Source organism: Sceloporus occidentalis, unplaced genomic scaffold, assembly GCF_023333645.1.
Source record: "Sceloporus occidentalis isolate IW3139 unplaced genomic scaffold, rSceOcc1.0.p SCAF_173, whole genome shotgun sequence".
Taxonomy (NCBI): domain Eukaryota; kingdom Metazoa; phylum Chordata; class Lepidosauria; order Squamata; family Phrynosomatidae; genus Sceloporus; species Sceloporus occidentalis.
Genome location: NW_028317153.1, coordinates 1,721,513 through 1,741,887, shown reverse-complemented (window position 1 = coordinate 1,741,887; position 20,375 = coordinate 1,721,513). Strand labels below are relative to the sequence as shown.

The following is a 20,375-nucleotide window of genomic DNA, read 5'->3' as shown; positions in this document are numbered from 1 at the left end:
CCCCCAACGACAGACCTTCAAATTAAGCAACATTGTTGCCGAGTCAGCACATTTCCTTACAAGCAAAAAACGTACAGACAAGCAGACAGAGAAACATTACAAAGGAACAGTGTCCAAAGTTTGTAACAATCCCACAGACAGCGACACGGAGGACGACACGGGTTCTTCTTCCCACGCGTGTCGAGAGGCGTCATGCAGAAACACACAAGAGAACCGCGAATGTACGAGAGGGGAGAGCCTAGAATCATTTTGAGAGAAAAAAACCCCCAAATCATTAAAACCTCGTGTTTTGGCCTGGCATGCAAATGAGAGTGGATGCGGGGCAGCAGCTCATTTGCATATGAGGTCAGTTTGAATAAAGTTGGAAGTGTCGAAACCTTTGGAGAAAAGTTTTTTTTTTTTTTTTTTTTTTTATTGTTTAGGTCTAAAAATTTCTCCTCCCAGCATAGGTTTGAGTAATAGATTCCCCACCGCTTTTAGGCTGAAGGTATAGCAAACAAAATTGCTCCAAAAGTAGGTTTTTGGAATTCTTAGTCATTTCCAAGATTAGTAAAGTACCCAAGGGGTCCTCGTCACAGAACATTCGAGGGTCTGCGTCAGGTTTAGAAATACGGCTGGTATTTCTGGATTAACCCCTTCCTGCCAAAGCCCGTGCGGGCTCACAACGCAAACCCGTTGTCCTTAAGGGGTTAAAAAAACAGCCACCTGCTTTCAAGCCAGTGGCAAGCATTATATCAAGGCTGGAAATCGGGCAAACCACCCCTACAAATCTGAGTCAGCCAGGAATCGCTCCGGAGAAACGTGTCCTGTTGCATCATGAAGTCGGGACCCTTAGAAGATAGACCCCCAAAGGCTGCCCAACTAACACAGAACAAGCACTTTGCGTCCAAGCCCTGACTCTCGTCTGGTGGAGTCTTACAGCCCATACAGAATTCACACGCGCCTGCATTTTTTTTTTTTTAGATTGAATTATTATTATTATATATTTTATTTTTTTTTTTTATCAGATTTTAGGTGAAAACTGCATTGTTGAAACAAAACAACTTGGTCTGCGGAATGGAAATGGAGTGAAGGATGCCGAGGAGATAAAAAGGCTCCGGGTGTCGCTACAAATAATAATGGCAAGTTCCTAAGCGTTTTGAGCAAATGCTTCTTATTTATTCACAGTTTGGGAAAAAAAAAAGAAGAAACAGTTAAGAATGAAGATAGAAAAAAAAAAAAAAAGGCAGATTCAGAGAATGATATCAAAATAAACATGAGGGGAGGGGGGAATAAGTGCCGTTACTTGGAGAGGATTCCTAGACGCTGATTAATCTGTACAATAAATTAACTTATTCCCCTGCAAGAATAAGACTCGAGTGAAACAGCGTGAACCTTAAATCCGTTATTCCTCGTATGAGATGGAGCCGCCGACAGGTTACTTTGTGAGATCACTGCAAGGATACGGGGGGGGGGGGGGTTAAACCCCGGTTTGGGGCTGTAGAAAAGAAAACACGCGAGGAGAGGCCGGAAGCCTTGGTTAGCAGTCCGGGACGGGGTAACACTTTGACCATGCAGCTATAAGTGAAGAAACCCCGAAGTGCTTCGCGGCGGCGCGGTTAAAAACGGGCCGTCAAGGGTTTTCTGCGCAGGTCCAGACTCAGACCAACGACACGCTGGCAACCTGAAGATATCCTTGAAGGAACTGGAGCGCCTCGGCGTTCAGACTCGTGCTGATCATGGAGGAGACCTAGAGAAGGCAAGACACGATTAGACGGCTGCGAGAAGCCGCCGGGACGCTGGTAGCGCTCAAATGGATCTCGGGGACTCACCCGGCCCGGGCACGCGGTGGACAGCTTGTGCAGAGACTGCGCCAGCAGGATCTTGGGGTTGCTGACCATTTCGCCGATAGGGTCGTGTTCCTTTTTGCCAGCGAACGCCAGCTGGGAAAAGGCCGTCTGGTAGCCCGGGGTGTCCTCGATGTCTATGAAGTGCTCGTCATCAGGAATGGTGTCATCTTCGGGGAGCTCAAACAGACCGATCAAAGCCTGTAAGAGCGGAGTCCTGCATGAAAAGGAAGCAAGGATTTCTGAGCATCATTGGCTAGAGTGTAAGCTTGCGAGCCGAGCCCTCTATACCCAGCGTGTGGGCTCCGCTTTAGTCCGTTACACCCCATTGAATCCGTGTATAGTAAGAAGCTCTCCGTAAACTGCTGGCGTTATTTAAATACGATAATAGAGTTCTATTGACTTAGTATCTCAATAAATAAGTTCGTTAATATTACAGCCGAGACAGTACCACCGGTGCCCAGTTTTGTGTAAACAGGAAGGGATGTTTTTTTTTTGGGGGGGGGGGGAATTCATAGAATTTCTGCTACACTCGCACTCACCACAGCTTGGTGTACTCCGTGTCCATCATAGCAGGACACTCCGTCAGGATCTTTGTAATTCCAACAGCGCAGATTTTCTTTTCGATCGGCCCGGACACTTTTTGTATTTCGGGGATGATGATCTTCTCCACAACCATGCCGAACATTCTGCGGCCGAGGAAACAAAGACGCGGGGTTAGAAAACACTCACCATTTATATCCAACCGGCTTAAAAAATAAATAAATCATCCATTCGCTCACTTTGGCTGAATGCTGTCGAACATTTCTTGCAGTGCGATGGCTCCGTATTTCACGCAGTACAGATTCAAAAACACTAAGAAACCTAGAAGGAGACAAACAGAAAAGGTAGGTTTCCATTATAGCTAGGAAGGAACAAAAAGCTTTGGGGAGGAAAAAAAAAAGGCACCTAGACTAATTTCAAATGACTATATCAGTTTTAGCATTTGTTTGGACTGTGTGAAAGGTCTTCTATAATATAGATTTATCCGTTCACGAAGCCGCCATAAAGCGGTTCTAATATATAATACTTACTCTTAACGAACTTGGTGGTTTTGGAGTTCTGCAGCCTCTGGAAAAGCACAATGAATATCTGCTTCTTATACTGCTCGAGGCACTCCCTGCGGAACAAGCGGCTCAGATCAGCGCGTGAAAGTACCCTTTAAGCCCGGAGTGCGGAATAAAAGCCTTTTTCTAAATAAATCTGCACGTTCCTACTTACACGGGCAGGTGTTCAATGATGCTGTTCAGTAAATAAAATCCTTGATGATCGTTGGCTCTAGAGGCGATCAGCTTTTGGAAAACCCCAAGCAACCCGGGCTACAGGGCAAAAAAAAAATAAAAAAAAATCATGATTTTCAGTATTTACATTAGTGGGTGGCTGCGGGAACCTAATAATGGCAAGTGGCCATCAATGGCTCTCAGCTAAAGTGTAATTTAGCCAATACAGGGATAAACTATGTGGCTCGCAGGATGAGTCCTCCCCAAAACATGGGCTTTTAATCGCCAAGGTCGCGTTGAATAGCGTCCCGAATGGTTATTAAAGCGCAACGTACTCACAATTTTATCAGAGGCGTTTGCGGCTATGGTGGTCGAGCCCCTCTCCATGTACGCCTGCAGCAGCCTCACCAAGGGAGGGATATTCCCCGTCCTCTCCCACAGGATGGGCTGCAGGAGATGGGGGAACAGGGCCATGTACGACGCCGGGATTTCATTTTTGTGTATTTCCAGCAGCAGGGACATCACTTGAAACACATACGGGATAAACTCTGGGAAAAAAGATAAAATCATACTGGTTTCAACCAGAGATACCATTGAAGATGATGTGTTGCAAACGATAAGGGCTTCTAACGGCATGTAACAGACTTCTATTCCACACGCAGGACGTCAACATTTATATGAAAGCCGTACATTACTCTAAAAATGTTCCAAAAAGGTAACATTTAAAGCAAAGGCCCACTTTATATCAATATGTACAGAGAAGGGAGGGCGATAAATCCCTTTATGTATCTAAATGCTCCTAACGGGGTACGGGAGGGAAGTTTATTTCAAAGGAGGAGAAAACTTACAAGAGACCAGAATCTAACACTAGAGGGTCAGAGGACAAGATGGAATGGAAGGGAGTTTCACTTTACTGAGAGGGTAGGAGATAAGTGGAGCAGCCTCCCAGCAGAAGTGGCAGAGGCTAATTTAAATATGCATGGGATAGGCATATGGGCTCCTCAATCTAAAGACAGACTAAGTGTTTACAGCAAAAAAAGTGGGAAGATAAGATGGTTCTGCCCAATGGTTCTTATTTGGGGGAATTATTGCCATATCTCACAGCCGCACCACGCATACCTTGCACGTCGCTCTGTAATATCTCTGTGAAAACGATGAACAGGGCCTCCTCAAAGCTCCCAACAGCGGCTGGGTTTGCCCGGCAAGTTATCCGGATAGACAGGCAAATGGATTCAAACAGGTAGTGATTGAAATGAGGTTTACTCGGATTCTATTAGACAACAAAATTAAGAGAAAAGATGCACCTTTCCACTGAGATACAGACAGCTTCTAACAGCGCTGGTCATTTGGATCTCACAGATAATGTCCAGCCTTACAACAAAGTATAAAAAAGTAAATAAAAAAAAAAATAAAAAAATAAAAAAAAAAATACCTTGCTAACTTGCAGCAGTTTTTGGGTCAGCTGAGTGATGACGGTAGGAATATACGGGATTATGGCTTCCTGCAGCAGCGAAAAGCTCCTCATTATTGCTGGAAACGGAACAAACAAACACGAGGACTACAGAGGAGACTTATGCAAGCGGAGCAAAAACGAGACACATTTTTCATTTTGTTTTCGGCCAACGAACTTAGTTTCCTGCCCATTCGGTCCTTCCGAAACTCGGAGGGGTTGTTCCATTCGGAAACTAAATCTGTCGTCATTCTCATTCCCTTCTAGTACTTTCTCGTCCACGCTTGTTCTTCTGCCTCTTTTTTTCGCCTGCTTCACCCCATGTCTTCTCCAACGAAGAAAGACGGCAGAAGAACAAGAGGCAAGAAAAAAAGCGGAGCTGCGGGAAAGGAGACCGGGACACAGAAGCGGTCGGCGGAGACGGTAGGGAGCGTGAGAAAGAATACAAAATGCAAACAGCTTAGGTGACAGAGTCCCAAATTGTTATTAACCCCTTGCAATGCAGCCGACGGGGGAGGTTTGATTATCAGATGGTATAAAATACAGATTAGAACGATGGCAAAACTCATGCCGCTTGTCCATCTTGGTATTCATTTCATTGCAGCCCAATATGTACAAACCTTTCATGATGTATTCATTTTCCGACGAGGCTGGCGATGAAAGAGCTTTGAACAAATTAGCGAGAAGGATTTCCACATACGGCATCATCTCTGCAACGGTGATGCTGGGATAAAAAAAAAGGAAGAGCCTGATGAAAGCGAGGTCTACCGTCATACTATACAACCACAGAACTACTAGAAGGATGTATATGTGGCTTTACTTGCGTTAATTTTACCAAATGAGCTAAAATATGGAAATAAATCTGGTCCACAGAACAGCAGACCCCCTCAAACCATAAACATTTCTGCTTCCACAGGTACCATTTAAGTTATTAAACGAAAATAATTCTTGGCTATTATAAGACATTGAGGAAATCAGAAGTATTATTATTATTATTCTTTATTTATATAGCGCCAACAGTTTACGCAGTGCTTAACCCCTTCGAGACAAAGGCTGATTTTACTTTTTGTACCCTTCGTGACAATGGCCTTTTTAACATTTCTGCGCTGCTTGTGTTTAGCTGTAATTTTCTTCTTTCCCGTTTACTGAACCCACACACATTAGATATTTTTTTTTTCAGGACAAGAAGGGCTTTCTTTAGATGACATTGTTTTGATTGTATCATATTATTTACTATTAAAAAAATTATAAAATATGGTGAAAAATGTAGAAAAAAATGACTGTTTCTAACTTTTAGTTGAAAAATCTTTTACTCATCTATAAAAGGTAATGAAAAAACCTGCTAAATAGATTCTACTATTTGTCCTGAGTTTAGAAATACCCAATGTTTTTATGTTTTTTTGCTTTTTTCTACCCATTATGGGGCAATAAGTACAGGTCGCGTTTTGCTATTTCAAAGCCATTTTTTCCAAATCTGGTAATTCTTCCCCCCATGTGCCATTTCGGGTATCTTTGAACCCGGCCAATGCAATTTACCCCATCAAGTCATATATTTTTGAAAACTAGACAGCCCAGGGTATTCCAAATGCTAGTATTTTAACTCTTTCCATGCACCATATCTACCACCAGTCTTTGTCAAACTTTATGGTAGTCATTTTTTTGCATTTGTTTTGTCATACACATTTTACTTCAGGTATGAATTAAAATGTTCTAGTTTATGTCACTTTCACAAAACACCCCAATATGTGTTCAGCAACATCTCCTGAGCGCAGCGATACCCCACATGAATGATTTTGCCTGGCTGTTTTGGGGCAAAAGGGCCACATTTGGGGCATGCGCATTTTTCAATGTTGAACTTTGGCATTTGGGGATCCACTGCCCATGCCCTATTTGGTACATCTTTGAGCCGGGCCATTTCAGTGTGCCCAATAAACCCATATATTTTTGAAAACTAGACACCCCAGGGTATTTCAAATGCTAGTATTTTAACTCTTTCCATGCACCATATCTACCACCAGTCTTTGTCAAACTTTGTGGTAGTCATTTTTTTGCATTTGGTATTCCACACACATTTTAATTCAGGTATGAATTAAAATGTTCTCGTATATGTCACTATCACAAAACACCCCAATATGTGTTCAGCAACATCTCCTGAGTACAGCGATACCTCACATGAATGATTTTGCCTGGCTGTTTTGGGGCAAAAGGGCCACATTTGGGGCATGCGCTTTTTTCAATGTTGAACTTTGGCATTTGGGATCCACTGCCCATGCCCTATTTGGTACATCTTTGAGCCGGGCCATTTCAGTATGCCCAACAAAACCATATATTTTTCAAAACTAGACACCACAGGGTATTTTAAATGCTGGTATTTTAACTCTTTGCATGCACACATTTTACCACCAGCATTTTTTCAAAGTTTGCAGTAATATTTTTGTGTGTGTATTTTTCCCACACACACCTACTTTATGTATGAATTTACAGCTCCTGGTATATGCCGCTGTCACACGACACCCCATAATGTGTTCAGCAACATCTCCTGAGTACAGTGATACCCCACATGCATGGGTGTGTCATTTTTTGGGGGAACTAAAAGGCCACATTTGGTACGTGTGCATTTTTCTAATTGGAAATTAGATGTGTGGCCATCCTTCCCCCCGTGTTAATTGGGACGTTGTTGAACCTGGTCCATTCAATTTACCCCATCAAATCATACATTTTTTAAAAGTAGACACCCCACGGGCATTTAATATGCCAGTATTTTAACTCTTTCCATGCGAGAATTGTTTTAAGCTAATATGCTAATTTTAGGACTTGCTCACAAAAATATATTTTTTATATATATATATATATTTTTTTATTATTTTTTTTTTAAAAAAATTTAACATTTTTCTTCAACTTGGAGGTTCCCCTGATAGTGACATCAGTGGGAAATGATTTTTACATTTTACTGTTTTTTTACTATTTTTTTCTAATTATTATTAATTTTATTTTATTTTTTAATTTATTTTTACTAATCACACTGTGATTAGAAAGCTGGGCTCCATTGACTTGCATGGTGAATGCAGTACCTGTATTCAACCTGCAAGTGGAGCCAAAGTTCTCTAGATGGTCTGGACTATCTAGCGAACTTTTAAAATTTGTGGTTCCTGTTACAGGACGGCGGCCATCTTCCTTGATGGCGAAGATTGCCGGCAGCTGCGGCTGTGACCGCTCTCCGGAGCGGTCACAGCCCATCAAAAGGTTAGTGTTTGGTGTCGCTGGATGCCTCCTGATCGAGGCATTCCAGCGACACCATTTAAGTTTAGGAGGCGATCGTCGATCGCCTCCTAAACGCTTTTAAAACGGGCGTCCGCCGCCATACAAAGTATGGCGGATGTTGACGCCCCGTGGAGGAGCCAGAGATGGCCCCTTTGTGCCGATCGCGGCGTTGCTGAATGCCTCGAGGTCGAGGCATTCAGCAACGCTTTTTGGGTGCAGAAAGCGATAGTAGATCGCTTTCTGCACCCGTTTAAAGACGTGCCGGTCCTGGCACGTCAATTGTCGTAAAGCACATGCTTTTCCGTGCCGTGCCAGGACCGGCAATTGTCATTAAGGGGTTAATACAATTCATAAATTCAAGGGATATGACAAGACAAGAATTGACAGACTAAGACAAACCGATACAGAAGTGGTTTAAAGCACTCATATAAAAAAAAATATATGACTGCATTCATATAGAAATCCACTTACAGGGTTGAGTTGGCGGTTCCTCCTCTCATAGTGAATAAACGCTCCAGGGCATGCGCTGCATACGTGTGAACCACTATACTTTCTGCCTGGAGATAATTGATGAGCAGCGGGACAGCAGACAGAATGTGTTCCTTGGGAACCTGACAAGAAAGCACAATGGCAACGTGACAATGCGTAGTATTTATGAGGGGGGGGGGGGGCAGAAAGGTGCATAATGCCTCAATTTGCTGGAAAGATTTCAGAAACGTGGCAGAGGCACAATGATCACATGACAGAAAGGAAGCGTTACATTCTACTCACTTGATTCCTGAAAATCATCACATACTTGATCCCGTCTGCCTTCAGCACCGGATATTCATTAACTAGAAAAGAAAAAAAAAAGTTACGACATTATATAATTATATCATAAAAAGTCAATACGACGTTAGCTTTATAGCATTTAGCGTACAGGCAGGCGCCGACGTTACTTACCGTTCGCAGACTTTAAATCCGGGAGAATATGGTTAACGAAAAATTCCGTTAAATTAACCAGTTCGTTTGCCTGCGTAATTCCGTGCTGCCAGATAAAAAGCAATCCAGTTATTAAAACATTACTTTTTACGTGAAGTGATTAAATTAAATCTGCCTGCCTGCCAGGGTACAAAGTTACAGACTTCATCAGACTTCAGTTGGTTTTATTCTGTCACTCCCGGCAGACTTAATTTGGTCACGGGCTTTAATCAGGAAAACTTCAGGCACTTTAATGCGATCGTTGCTTGGCCCCCTTCAAATTTCATATTGCACCTTTTGCAAACTCCATACGTATCGCCACACTTCCCAGCTACCCGCAGCGCAGGAGACATCTTCCACGGCTGGCACGGAGAACATGAACTGTGACGCTCCAGCGCATGCGCAGAAAGTGCTCCCATTGATTTAAATGGAAGTGCTTTCCTGCAACCAATTGGCTGCTTTGAGGAGCCAATCAGTGGCGAGTATTGTTTCCACTTTAAGTAGAATTACTTTAATACGCATGGGTGTTAAGGACAGTATAGGGTCCCTTTAAAGCAGATCAGAGAATGAATTATAATGTGGGTTTGTGGAATGGCTCCATAAAAGGGAAGCTGTTTTTTGGAAGGATCTCAGCCAGCGCACATCAGACACGCTTTCCGAATTAGACATATTTCAAGCAGCACGTCAAGTTTATTCGTGTCTTTCCGTGTAAGATCCTCAGAGCATTTACCTTCTGCGTCTGAGCTTTGGAAGCCAAGGAGGTTACCAAATAAATGGCCGCATCTTTGTGCTTCCAGTTCACCGATGGATTCTTGGCAAACTCCTGTAGCATCGAACTGACGTAACCAGAGAAGATGTTGGTCACGGGGGCCTCAAAGAACTTGCACAGGCCGCGTACTAAATCGCAAGCTGCGCGCCGTCTGGTGTCAATGTCTGATATGATCGACAGAAAGAAAAAGTCACGGCATTAGGATAGTTAGCAAGCTCGCTGAAAGACAATCGTTTATTGAAGTGGGTTGAACCGGTCTTATACCTTCTTTTTACCTTCTACCGGTCTTTATTAAATATTTAACACAGTAACACTGCGGATCCAGTGCTTTCAACGTGAGGCACATTACTTATAGAATGGGAATTCTGGCTTTGATGGCCTTTGCCTGAAGATAGATGGCGACCAGCCGTGCTGTAACTGCCTTGTAAGTCTAGATATGTCCTTCCTACATCTTATCACAACATAACTCCATGTGAAACAGAAATAATACTCCCTTAACCTTCGCATTTATTTACAGCTATAATTTAGGTCTTCAAATGGTCACTTTATGAGAATTACAGGGTTACAGACTTCTAAATTTCCTCTATTTGACTTGAAATTCCTGTCAAACATATTTGCGGACAACCTAGCAGAATTGCAGCTCTCTGGGAAAAAACGGAAACACAATTCCTGCTTTCTAAATATATTTCTAAAGTTAACTAAACCATAAGACATCTCTCATTCTTAATAAGTTGAACAAATGTTGGCATTTTGGGGCCAAGAGGCTTTGGATAAATACATCCACAACAGCGAAACCTCAAATGCACTTCGGAAGTTTAGGAGGATATTATGAGAAAGCATTTACCAGATCCCTCCAAGTCCCTTCTTATATATTCCTCTGAATTGTCTTCAAAGGCCTCTTCATCAGCAGCTGAAAAAAAATAGTTATTTTTCCATTACACAGGATAGCCCTTAAAAAACTCATTTGAGATGTTTCAATGGATTATTTTTACCGTGACAGAAAGAGATTCTTACCTCTGAATTCCATGTTCGGAACAATCACCTTTTCACAGATACTGGTCAGCGTGCTGGGATCCTCAAACAAGTTCTTGTAATGCGGTCTCTCGCAGACAGAAGCCAGAAACTGGATGGCATTGCTTACCAGCTACATGACAGAAGGACAGACGGACATGTCAGATACTAACAGTCATCTGCTACAGCAAGACCAGATATACGTTCTATAAATCAAAACAGGGTGTGCAACGGCAAACAACACAAAACTCGATACCGCAACTCAGTGTGCGGCAGACAAAGAACATCACACCTGTGTATCCAGAGCAATTACACCAAAATAAAGATACAAAGCTTTAGATCGACACACGGGGTTTGCACAATGCCGACGTGCATTCAATCTTTGCTTGAGGTGCTCATTAAGCAGTTTGCCATTGATCGGATGCCGTACATCACGCTGAATAAACCCTGATTGTTTACCAAGTCATATTTCACTTCTTGGCCCGTGGTGACCAACAGATTCCAGATAGCGGTGACAAATCGCGGCAAGTACGGCTGGAACTCCTCGTCGTATTTCTGGGCATATAAGGCAGCATTGTCACAGATTTGGGATTTCAGCAGCTCAAGCAAACCAGCCTCCTCCTCATCCTTTAAAGAGGGGGAAAAAGGACTAGATGTAAAATCCAATAGCACGGGGGATGTACTAAAATAATTGTTTCGTTTAGAAGGCTCTGGACTGTTCCTCCATCCCGACACATGCGAAACCTATAACTTCCCCAGTCCCAAATTCATAACTTTAATCCCCAATGCCTCATAATAAAGATGCAGTTTTGAACAGACCTATGCCAGCGGAAGGAATAGTTAAGTAAATTTGGTTATAAAGTTACGGAACCCGCATTCACATAACGTACTTAAAACATGTTACAGTTTGTATAAGCAATTTAATTAGCTTATCTAGTATAAAAACAGCTTACTAAGCCATACTGAGTTTATCTCGGGTATTCAATAGTAAATCAGACAAAGATGAACCGGCGGGGTTGGAAAGCATGTGAACGCCTCCTGGAGGAAACCTCAAACACACAATCTTTTCAGGACAGTAAAGACGTCTGCAAACACCGGGCAATACGGTTATCCCGCTAATCAATGAAATCACTCACTTCCGTTTGTAAAAGTTTGTTGTCCAACGTTAAAAGGTTGTGGAAGTTTGTCATCCAAGTCTCCATGTTATCTTCAAAAAATTCTGGGAGATCCTACACGATTAAAGATATTTTTCACAAAACAAGAACAAAGTTAGATAGATTTTATACAGATTACAATATATATATATATAAAAAAAAATAATTGACCCGGTTAAGCAAGACAGAGGACATCACTAATAGAGACTAGTAAACCAAACAGCAGCCTTTTTCATGGGCGTATGGTATTTCTGCAGAAGATTCATGATTTTTGTTATGTTCTTCCAATTTTTAGCCAAAACAAAATATACACAAATAAAAAAAGAAATACCTGGAAGTTTAAACTGTAGAAGAGCTTTGCAATTAGAATCAGAGAGGAAAAAAGAATTTTTAGTGCGTTGACATCATTGGCGTGAGTGTTACAAAGCTCAATCGTCCCCTAAAAGTGAGAAAGACAAGAATTAAGAAAAGTAGACAGACAAAAAGAATAAATAAATAAAAACAACAAGCGGCCTCACCGTAAAAAGACTGGTCAGAGGTGCGGCAAAAGTGTCCAGTACAAGCTTAATCTCTGTCCATAATTCACTTGATTTGAACTCATGCCGATACCTAGCACAGGGAGACGGCATTATAAACGACGCATTTTGCAACAGACGTGTGTGCGATTATAAAAAGCAGTTAAAATAATTAATTTTTTTTAAAACACCTTTTGAACAGAGAGTGAGCGGTGTGGAGGACGCCATTGATGACATGGAAGTCTCCGCTTTGGAAGCGGTTCACCATCTCCGTCAGCAGATCAGGCCATTTCTGTGGGAAGTCTTCACGTCCTATGATACTGATGGCATCACTAAGCTGAGAAAGGCATTATGGGTAAAAACATGAAAAACTAAAGTGGTTCAACAGTGGCGAGAAACATACATTATAAACGGCACAGCGGTTCCTTGTGATTGTATATATAACATGTAAGGGTTCATTTTATGATAAAGACATCAGTAGAGCCTTTAGAGTAAAGAGAGATGCGCTAACGTTTAAGGAGAACAGCTAACTTCAGTAGGGTGGAAAGATGAAGTACGGCGATCAGAAAAAACAAAGGAGCGCCGGATCAGTTATAGATTTTGCTTTATCACAAAAATAAGATGAAAGCCGTCTCCCGCGCAGGCTGCAGAATTACCTGCTTCTGAATCTGCTCCGGGCTGCTGAGCATCAGGTTTATAATGTTGGCTTTGATTGCAAGTCTGTCAGATTCACAGATCTTATTGGGCTCGTCTTCGATCTAACAGAAGAGAGACAGAGGCCGGTGGATGGAAATATTCACGACTCCTAAAAACAACTCGTACAGAGAGGAGCGTTACGATTACACTTCTGCAAATGGATCTGTTTTGTTTTCCTTTTTGGTCCGTTGGTTTTTGGACAACAAATTTATTTTCCTGTCCTTTTCTGTTCGGTTGAAATTTGCCTGCCGGTTTGTGACGACAGACGGAGACAGACAGGCACAGAGAGGCAGACAGGCACAGAGAGGCAGACAGGCACAGAGAGGCAGAGAGGCACAGAGAGGCAGAGAGGCACAGAGAGGCAGAGAGGCACAGAGAGGCAGAGAGGCACAGAGAGGCAGAGAGGCACAGAGAGGCAGACAGGCACAGAGAGGCAGACAGGCACAGAGAGGCACAGAGAGGCACAGAGAGGCACAGAGAGGCACAGAGAGGCAGACAGGCACAGAGAGGCACAGAGAGGCACAGAGAGGCAGAGAGGCACAGAGAGGCAGACAGGCACAGAGAGGCAGACAGGCACAGAGAGGCAGACAGGCACAGAGAGGCAGACAGGCACAGAGAGGCAGACAGGCACAGAGAGGCAGACAGGCACAGAGAGGCAGACAGGCACAGAGAGGCAGAGAGGCACAGAGAGGCAGACAGGCACAGAGAGGCAGACAGGCACAGAGAGGCAGACAGGCACAGAGAGGCAGACAGGCACAGAGAGACAGACAGGCACAGAGAGACAGACAGGCACAGAGAGGCAGACAGGCACAGAGAGACAGACAGGCACAGAGAGACAGACAGGCACAGAGAGACAGACAGGCACAGAGAGACAGCCTCGTTTTCATTAGTTTCTTTGGAGGCCCCTCCTCTTTTCGGATATTCGCACAAAATTAAATTGCCTGAATCCAAAAGTCTAATTAGCGTACGATCTAACCAGGATAACCAAAAGACTTTATTCCACATGAAAACAGACCGCGCCGCGGTGACGGAAGGAACACTTACAACTCTCCAGTTCCGCTTGATGTAATTTTTGAAGGTTACAGAAGAACAGACTTTGATGACGTTATCCTGGGAGCGCTCAACCAGCGTCAGCAGAAGCAGCGGGTAGTTCTGATTGCCTTCCACGGATTCCAGGTACTTTTCGGCTGCGCGGAGAAATCGGATATCGCGTTACATTAACGATAAACGAGCACAAGTCACAACCTAAAACGTCCCAAACTAATGCAAAGTGCGTTTCCCTGGCAACCAGACCGTTAACGGAAGCTCCGCGTCCCGAGGTGCCAAGCGCGCTTCTGCCAGAACAAACCTGGTCGTCTCACGGCTGGGTCCGGGTCGAGAGTCTTCTTCAGATACTCCGTTAAGGCCTGGAAATTGGCATCGCTCATCTCCATGACGGCAAATCTGAAAGGGATAAAACACACGGCTGTAATGTCTCCCCTCCCCCACTGCATTCAACACCAAATAACCAGTAACCACGATAAAAGGGGCAATCCAGCCATTATATACACACTTTAATGCATGCGATAGCTGGTCAGTGCCTTTAACCCCTTCATGACAAAGCCTGTACATGTATGAGCTCACAATGCATTGTTTTTAATGGGCTTAAGGATCAACCCATTGTCCTTAAGGGGTTAAACCATTCTCTAAGGCATAAAGTTATCTGCGCATGCGCACCGTAAGCGCTCCCATTCATTTTAATAGGAACACTTTGTCACTGGCTGCTTTATCTGACCGCTGACAATCTGGGGAGCTGCAGCTTCTATCAAAAGGATTTTTTTTATATATTAAAAGTAAAAACAAGAAATTTTAAGCTACTTCCACAGTAATTTAATACACTTTAGTTATTTAAAGGGCTTCCCGGGACACTGAAGCGCCCCTTTAAACTCCATTAACCGACAGAAGAAACGGTAATATTTTAGATCTTCTAGATCTAGGGATCTTTTGGAGTCAAGAAGGAATAAAGTGGCAGAATTAAAAAAATACTGCTTTATTGTTTTTTTTGGGGGGTTTTTTTTTTGCCTTTTTTTGGATGAAAAGCAGGAAGGGTGGATAGAAGCGATAGAGTTGATGGACGTAGGTCCGCTCAGCCTAAATTACTGCGACTATCATTTTTTTAGCCAGCGGTACCCAAGGTTCGCAAAGTGCTGCAGAATAATAGGATTCAGTAAACATTTTATTTTGAAATTCCAAAAGTTAACAAATTTTGAGTATTTGACTATTTTAACATGCCGGTCAAATAACTCTTTATATACAATGAACGGCAGCGAGGACTCGGACCCTCAGTGCTAAATACAGGGATGGAGTGCATGGAACATATAATAAATATAAATAACTATACTAAAATAACAGGAAAAAAATGTATATTTAGAGACCTTAATAAGTAGAGAAATTGGAAATTATTGGAAAAACAATTAAAACCCTGAAGAGCAGGAACTTCAGGCAGTAAACTCATTCCTCCCTTCTCTGCCTGGAGGCAGAGCGCCGCTCGACCTGACGGCAGGGACACAGATGCAGGTGCCCACTATCAGGGCAATTAAGCGGGCAGAATTACAGTTGGTTTGTGACCTGCCTGTCTGTTCGCTTTCAAAAGTCCCAGCAGCAGTGTCCTTAACATGAGGTCACAGGAAGGTACTGATGTCACTAAATGTGATGATTACATCACACGAGCTGCAAGGCTTCCGATAAAATACATTTATTGCCATGTGTTTAATAGGTCTGATTTATGTCTGCAGTATTACAAGATGAACGGGACGGAGCCTTCGCTACGTAACAGGCACCCGAAAGCAGGACGGGGAGGAATAAGTTAAATCGTTACGTGGAGAAGGTATTGCTTTGTTGGAAACTGACAGGCGGAGTTAAATAAAAGACTAACGAATCGCACAATAATTCACCAAATACATTTATTGGAAAGAGCCAAAAAGCATTAAATAAAATATATATCAAAAAACACTAGCTGCTAGGATTTCCAGGATAACCCCAGGGCCCCTGAGGGACAGTCACGGGGCCCACATGTCCTGCCTGTCACCCTGACTGCCCCATCCCTATGAACTTCCTAAATGAGCTGACCCTCAAATATTAACCCTTCAATAGGCCATTATAAAAACTATGAAAACCTTGACTTGCTATTATTTAAATAGACACTTGAGCCACCTGCATTCAAGCAAAAGCACCCACTGGGGGTCTTATATACGATCACGGGGAAGGGGGACATGAAGGAGTCAGACTGTGGGACCCTCAGAATCTGCCCCTTCATCCTGCACCAGGATGGGGGTAGCTGGCGGGGTGTCACGGGGCTCTCCCTGGGCTCGATCTCGCGTCTGACATGCCCGCTCACGCTGTACCGAGTCACTGCAGTGGCCTAGGCGTCCCCACGCACCTCAGACACGACCTGTCCTCGCTCGGAATAGTCCCCTTGCTGCCCCCCGGCTCGGTTACCTGTCTGCGAGGAGGTAGCAACAACAAGCGGAAATCTGTTAAGGCCTCAAGTTAGCGGCACAGCCTCCCCTGCACCTCACATTCAAACTCCAGCAAAATGGCGCGCCGGACGAAGTACGCATGCGCACTGCATGTAACCCTGCCATTGTTACACGCATGCGCAATGCGCGCATCCCGCCCCGCCTACCGCGAATGCGCATTTCACTTTGCCCTGCTGTATGCGCATGCGCAAAGCGATACTTTACTGTCCTGTAGGACATAGTTGAGCCGGTATGTGGCTCTCTCCGCTGGGTCACGTGTATTTGAGGGCCCAACTGAGATAGTTGCTATACCCCTGCGAAGTGTCCTTGTTTAGTTGGGCCAGTCCTTATGTGGACCATTAGACCCCCAGTGCCCCTCTCTCCTCCCCTGATGCCCCTTTTTTCTAGGCTATAGGAATGTTTGCTGGGTATGAGGGGATTGCAGGGTTCTACAGCCCTAAAAGCCCCGATAATGTGTATTGAAACAAAAGGAAATGGCTGTTTAGTTAAACGGGGTAAATAAACCCCTTATTCTTCTAATTGCCCCACTCAGTTACACAAACACCCAGCAATAGGGCATAAAGTAACATAAAAAGCCCCCCCATGGGAGGTGCGAAATGATGGCCTCATTAAGCCGGATTGCAGAGCGTGTGTAGTGGGCAGCCCTGGCCGCGTCCCACAAGGGAAGGCTCCAGGTAGCCGGAGCCGAGATGTTCCCAGGTATGGGCGTGAGGTCAGACAGGGCTGTTTTTAGGGGCTTCCATGTTGTAAGGAGGCAGATTGGGGGGGGGGGGGGGGGGCAGAGAATTGATACGATCCTGGAATAAAGGGGAAAGTCCCGTATTCCTGACTTAACTCTTTATGTGCCTAATTTAGAAGAGAATGAGGTGTTAGTCTGAGTGCCCCTCCTGAAATCCGCCACGGCTGGGACTTACTTTAATGTTTGCAGCCATCTGGAAATCTTCATTTCGCTCCGGCGTCATGATGTCATTCTGAAGTCATGATGTCATTCTGATGCGTACGAAAATAATAAAATGCTAATAGGATCCACAGGAACCGCTCCAAGGAATGAATAAAGGGCTGGGAGGGGTGGTAATTTGGTTGCTGTGAATGGGGGCTTTAAGTTGATAACAGAAGAGGAGTGTGAGTGTGTGTGCATGTGTGGGTAAGGGAGTGTTGGTGTGTGTGTATGTATAGGTAAGGGAGAGTTGGTGTATATGTATGGGTAAGGGAGAGTTGGTGTGCATGTGTGGGTAAGGGAGAGTGTGTGTGCATGTGTGGGTAAGGGAGAGTGTGTGTGCATGTGTGGGTAAGGGAGAGTGTGTGTGCATGTGTGGGTAAGGGAGAGTGTGTGTGCATGTGTGGGTAAGGGAGAGTGTGTGTGCATGTGTGGGTAAGGGAGAGTGTGTGTGCATGTGTGGGTAAGGGAGAGTGTGTGTGCATGTGTGGGTAAGGGAGAGTGTGTGTGCATGTGTGGGTAAGGGAGAGTTGGTGTGCATGTGTGGGTAAGGGAGAGTGTGTGTGCATGTGTGGGTAAGGGAGAGTTGGTGTGCATGTGTGGGTAAGGGAGAGTGTGTGTGCATGTGTGGGTAAGGGAGAGTTGGTGTGCATGTGTGGGTAAGGGAGAGTTGGTGTATATGTATGGGTAAGGGAGAGTGTGTGGGTAAGGGAGAGTTTGTGTCTTCACATATGGGTAAAGGAGAGTTGGTCACCTGTATTTAAGCAGGAACATTATAGGGGATATAGAAAAGCACCAGTCAGGATTCTTAGATATCATCAAACCAAAAGAAAATATAAATGAGTCGGCTCCAGACTGTGAGACCCCCAAGAATCTGCCCTTTTACCCAAAGACCGGGGTATAAACCCCTGAAAATCTGCCCATACACTATGAGATTGGGGGAGGGGGATGGTGCTGCAACAACCTGAAAATCTGCCTGTAATTCCACGACCCAGAGATAGCGATAAATCCCCTGAAAATCTGCCCATCCACCCCAGAAGTTCAAGTATGATGTCATCGTGTTGTGTCCATCAGCATCGTTTCCTAATAACCATATAACACTCAGGCACCAGAATAGCATTTTCCCAACTAAATTAGGGCAGTTGGCAAGAATGACCAGAAGATTCTGCCCCAGATGACGTCATTAATAACCAACGCCACCTCATAAAAATTATTTATCATAACCACATCAAATTAAAAACATTAAATCAGAATTTCGTTTATCTCGGGACATCAACTACCTTGAGGCCATATTGAAAAAATAGAAAAAACACACATCACCTTTAAAACTTTATTGATTTTCCACCTGATTTAAAGCATGTGATTTGGATAACAGTATTATACATAGTATTTTACATAGAAAACTTTACACTTTTATATATATATATATATATATATATATATATCTCACCGTTTTTAAAAAATGTTTACATCTTGCAGGCAGAGGCTGCCGGTTTACAGATCAATTTATGGATAATTTATATTAGACGATAGAATTTATATATTTTAAACAGAAAGAAAACATTTTTACACGCAACAAACACGTATCAGAGACGGGGGGGAATAACGCGAATAAATTCCTTATAGGTAGCTATACAGTGCTTGGTCTTCTTATAGATTTTATCACTGAAGTAATATTTCTCATGGACGTGGTGTGAAGGGTTAATACCAAGTACTCGAGTAACAATATATAGAATACTCAGGCTATATAATACTACCCAACCTTTTGTTGGAACCTTCTCAGTGAATACAAGGATCCGCTCAAAGGATAAGGACCCGGATCGTGGGAACTTTGCCAATTGTGGGGAATACATGCCAACTTTGACCAATCCATCCATCGTAGGAATCCTATTGCCAAAACATAGAACGGCAGCGGTATCCTCGACTGAGTTGTTGTGTCCCATGTCCTGCGCTTTAACGCATTAAATGTTTTAAGTGAAAACAAGATATTTTAAATCATTTTTTATTTTTTTTCTAAATTAAAAAGAAAATCCTCATCAAATGAATCTTCACGCGAGAACCCTTTTTTTATATAATTAAAAAAAAAAATGTTACATGGTTCCACCCTCCTCCCTCCAAATGTAACAATGCCAAAAAAAAATATTTCTGCTTCCATTGTAAATTATAATGGCAGCGCTCAAGCTACCTCAGCTGTCATCTGCTACAGAAACAAAATGGCCGCCCCCATGGCAATGTTTTTCCAGATCATTTTTACGTTGCGCGTCTTTATAGCTGAGAAGCAAAGCCTTGGGGCCAATAGTTTTTATAAAATAGTTACATTTTTCATCCCACTTAAAATTTATTTTTTCAAATTTTTGTATCAAGAAGCAGCAAATACCAAATAAATACCAAAAAAAATAGCTATGGGGCTTACTTCCTAAACTAGGCTATAGACTTCTACATTTCCAGTATTCCCATAATCCCACACAGCACTAACTGGTCCTCTTCCATTAAAGAGTTAAAAATATAAACCACCTACTATATACATTCATTTTAATAATAAATTTTTCTTGGTTTTATTCTCATACATGCATCGGCAAAAACGGCAGCAGGGAGTAGAAACGAAGGGTTAAGTGATCCAAAATGACATTTTTTGTCATGGCAATAATTTAACAGATAAAGCCATTTATGTGCTTATGCTTCTGGCGCCATGGTAACATGGTCAGTTGTGACTCGTTACATATAAAACCATAGAGATGCATTGTCCTCTCTATGGTCATTTCTAACAGGAAGTTAGACCGCCATTTTGCTATGGTACAGGAAGTAGAAGCACAAGAAAGGGACTGTCTGCTATCCAACAGCACCAAAGCCGTTAGGGGCCCCGTAAAAGAAAATGGACCCTTACTTAATGAGTCAAAAACATTTCTCTTACCTCACATTGAAAGTGTTAAAAAAAGAGGGGCTGCGATGAAGGCCGGGGGGCCATAAAAACAACTTTACGCAGAGGCGCAAAATAAAAATCAGTTCACCCTTCTAAAAG

The 20,375-nt window shown here is 43.3% G+C and overlaps 1 protein-coding gene across 2 annotated transcripts; it reads right to left on the bottom strand.

Moving 5' to 3' along the window:
• Positions 1-1,639: 1,639 nt before the first annotated feature.
• On the bottom strand, positions 1,640-14,334 carry LOC149279296 (exportin-2). Of its 2 annotated transcripts, XM_089501354.1 has the most exons (24): positions 14,250-14,334; positions 13,946-14,088; positions 12,862-12,963; positions 12,397-12,542; positions 12,209-12,299; positions 12,022-12,129; positions 11,673-11,765; positions 10,996-11,163; positions 10,540-10,669; positions 10,370-10,435; positions 9,487-9,689; positions 8,739-8,823; positions 8,568-8,629; positions 8,268-8,407; positions 5,156-5,259; positions 4,518-4,615; positions 4,205-4,355; positions 3,425-3,633; positions 3,087-3,184; positions 2,900-2,985; positions 2,609-2,690; positions 2,369-2,515; positions 1,812-2,043; positions 1,640-1,729 (listed from the first exon to the last, which is right to left on the bottom strand). In XM_089501354.1, exons 1-24 carry the CDS (start codon positions 14,332-14,334, stop codon positions 1,640-1,642), a joined length of 2,919 nt encoding a protein of 972 aa, XP_089357480.1. The 2 variants fall into 2 exon arrangements, with proteins under 2 accessions (XP_089357480.1, XP_089357481.1); XM_089501355.1 differs by lacking the exon at positions 10,996-11,163.
• Positions 14,335-20,375: the final 6,041 nt, after the last annotated feature.

Excerpts from the sequence above, each read along its gene's own strand:
- LOC149279296 (XM_089501354.1), bottom strand. The coding sequence starts at position 14,334 with ATGGAGATGAGCGATGCCAATTTCCAGGCCTTAACGGAGTATCTGAAG. Across the intron at positions 14,089-14,249 it reads CCCAGCCGTGAGACGACCAG|CCGAAAAGTACCTGGAATCC; the intron begins GTTTGTTCTGGC and ends TTCTCCGCGCAG. Across the intron at positions 5,260-8,267 it reads GGAACCGCCAACTCAACCCT|CATCACCGTTGCAGAGATGA; the intron begins GTAAGTGGATTT and ends TTTTTATCCCAG.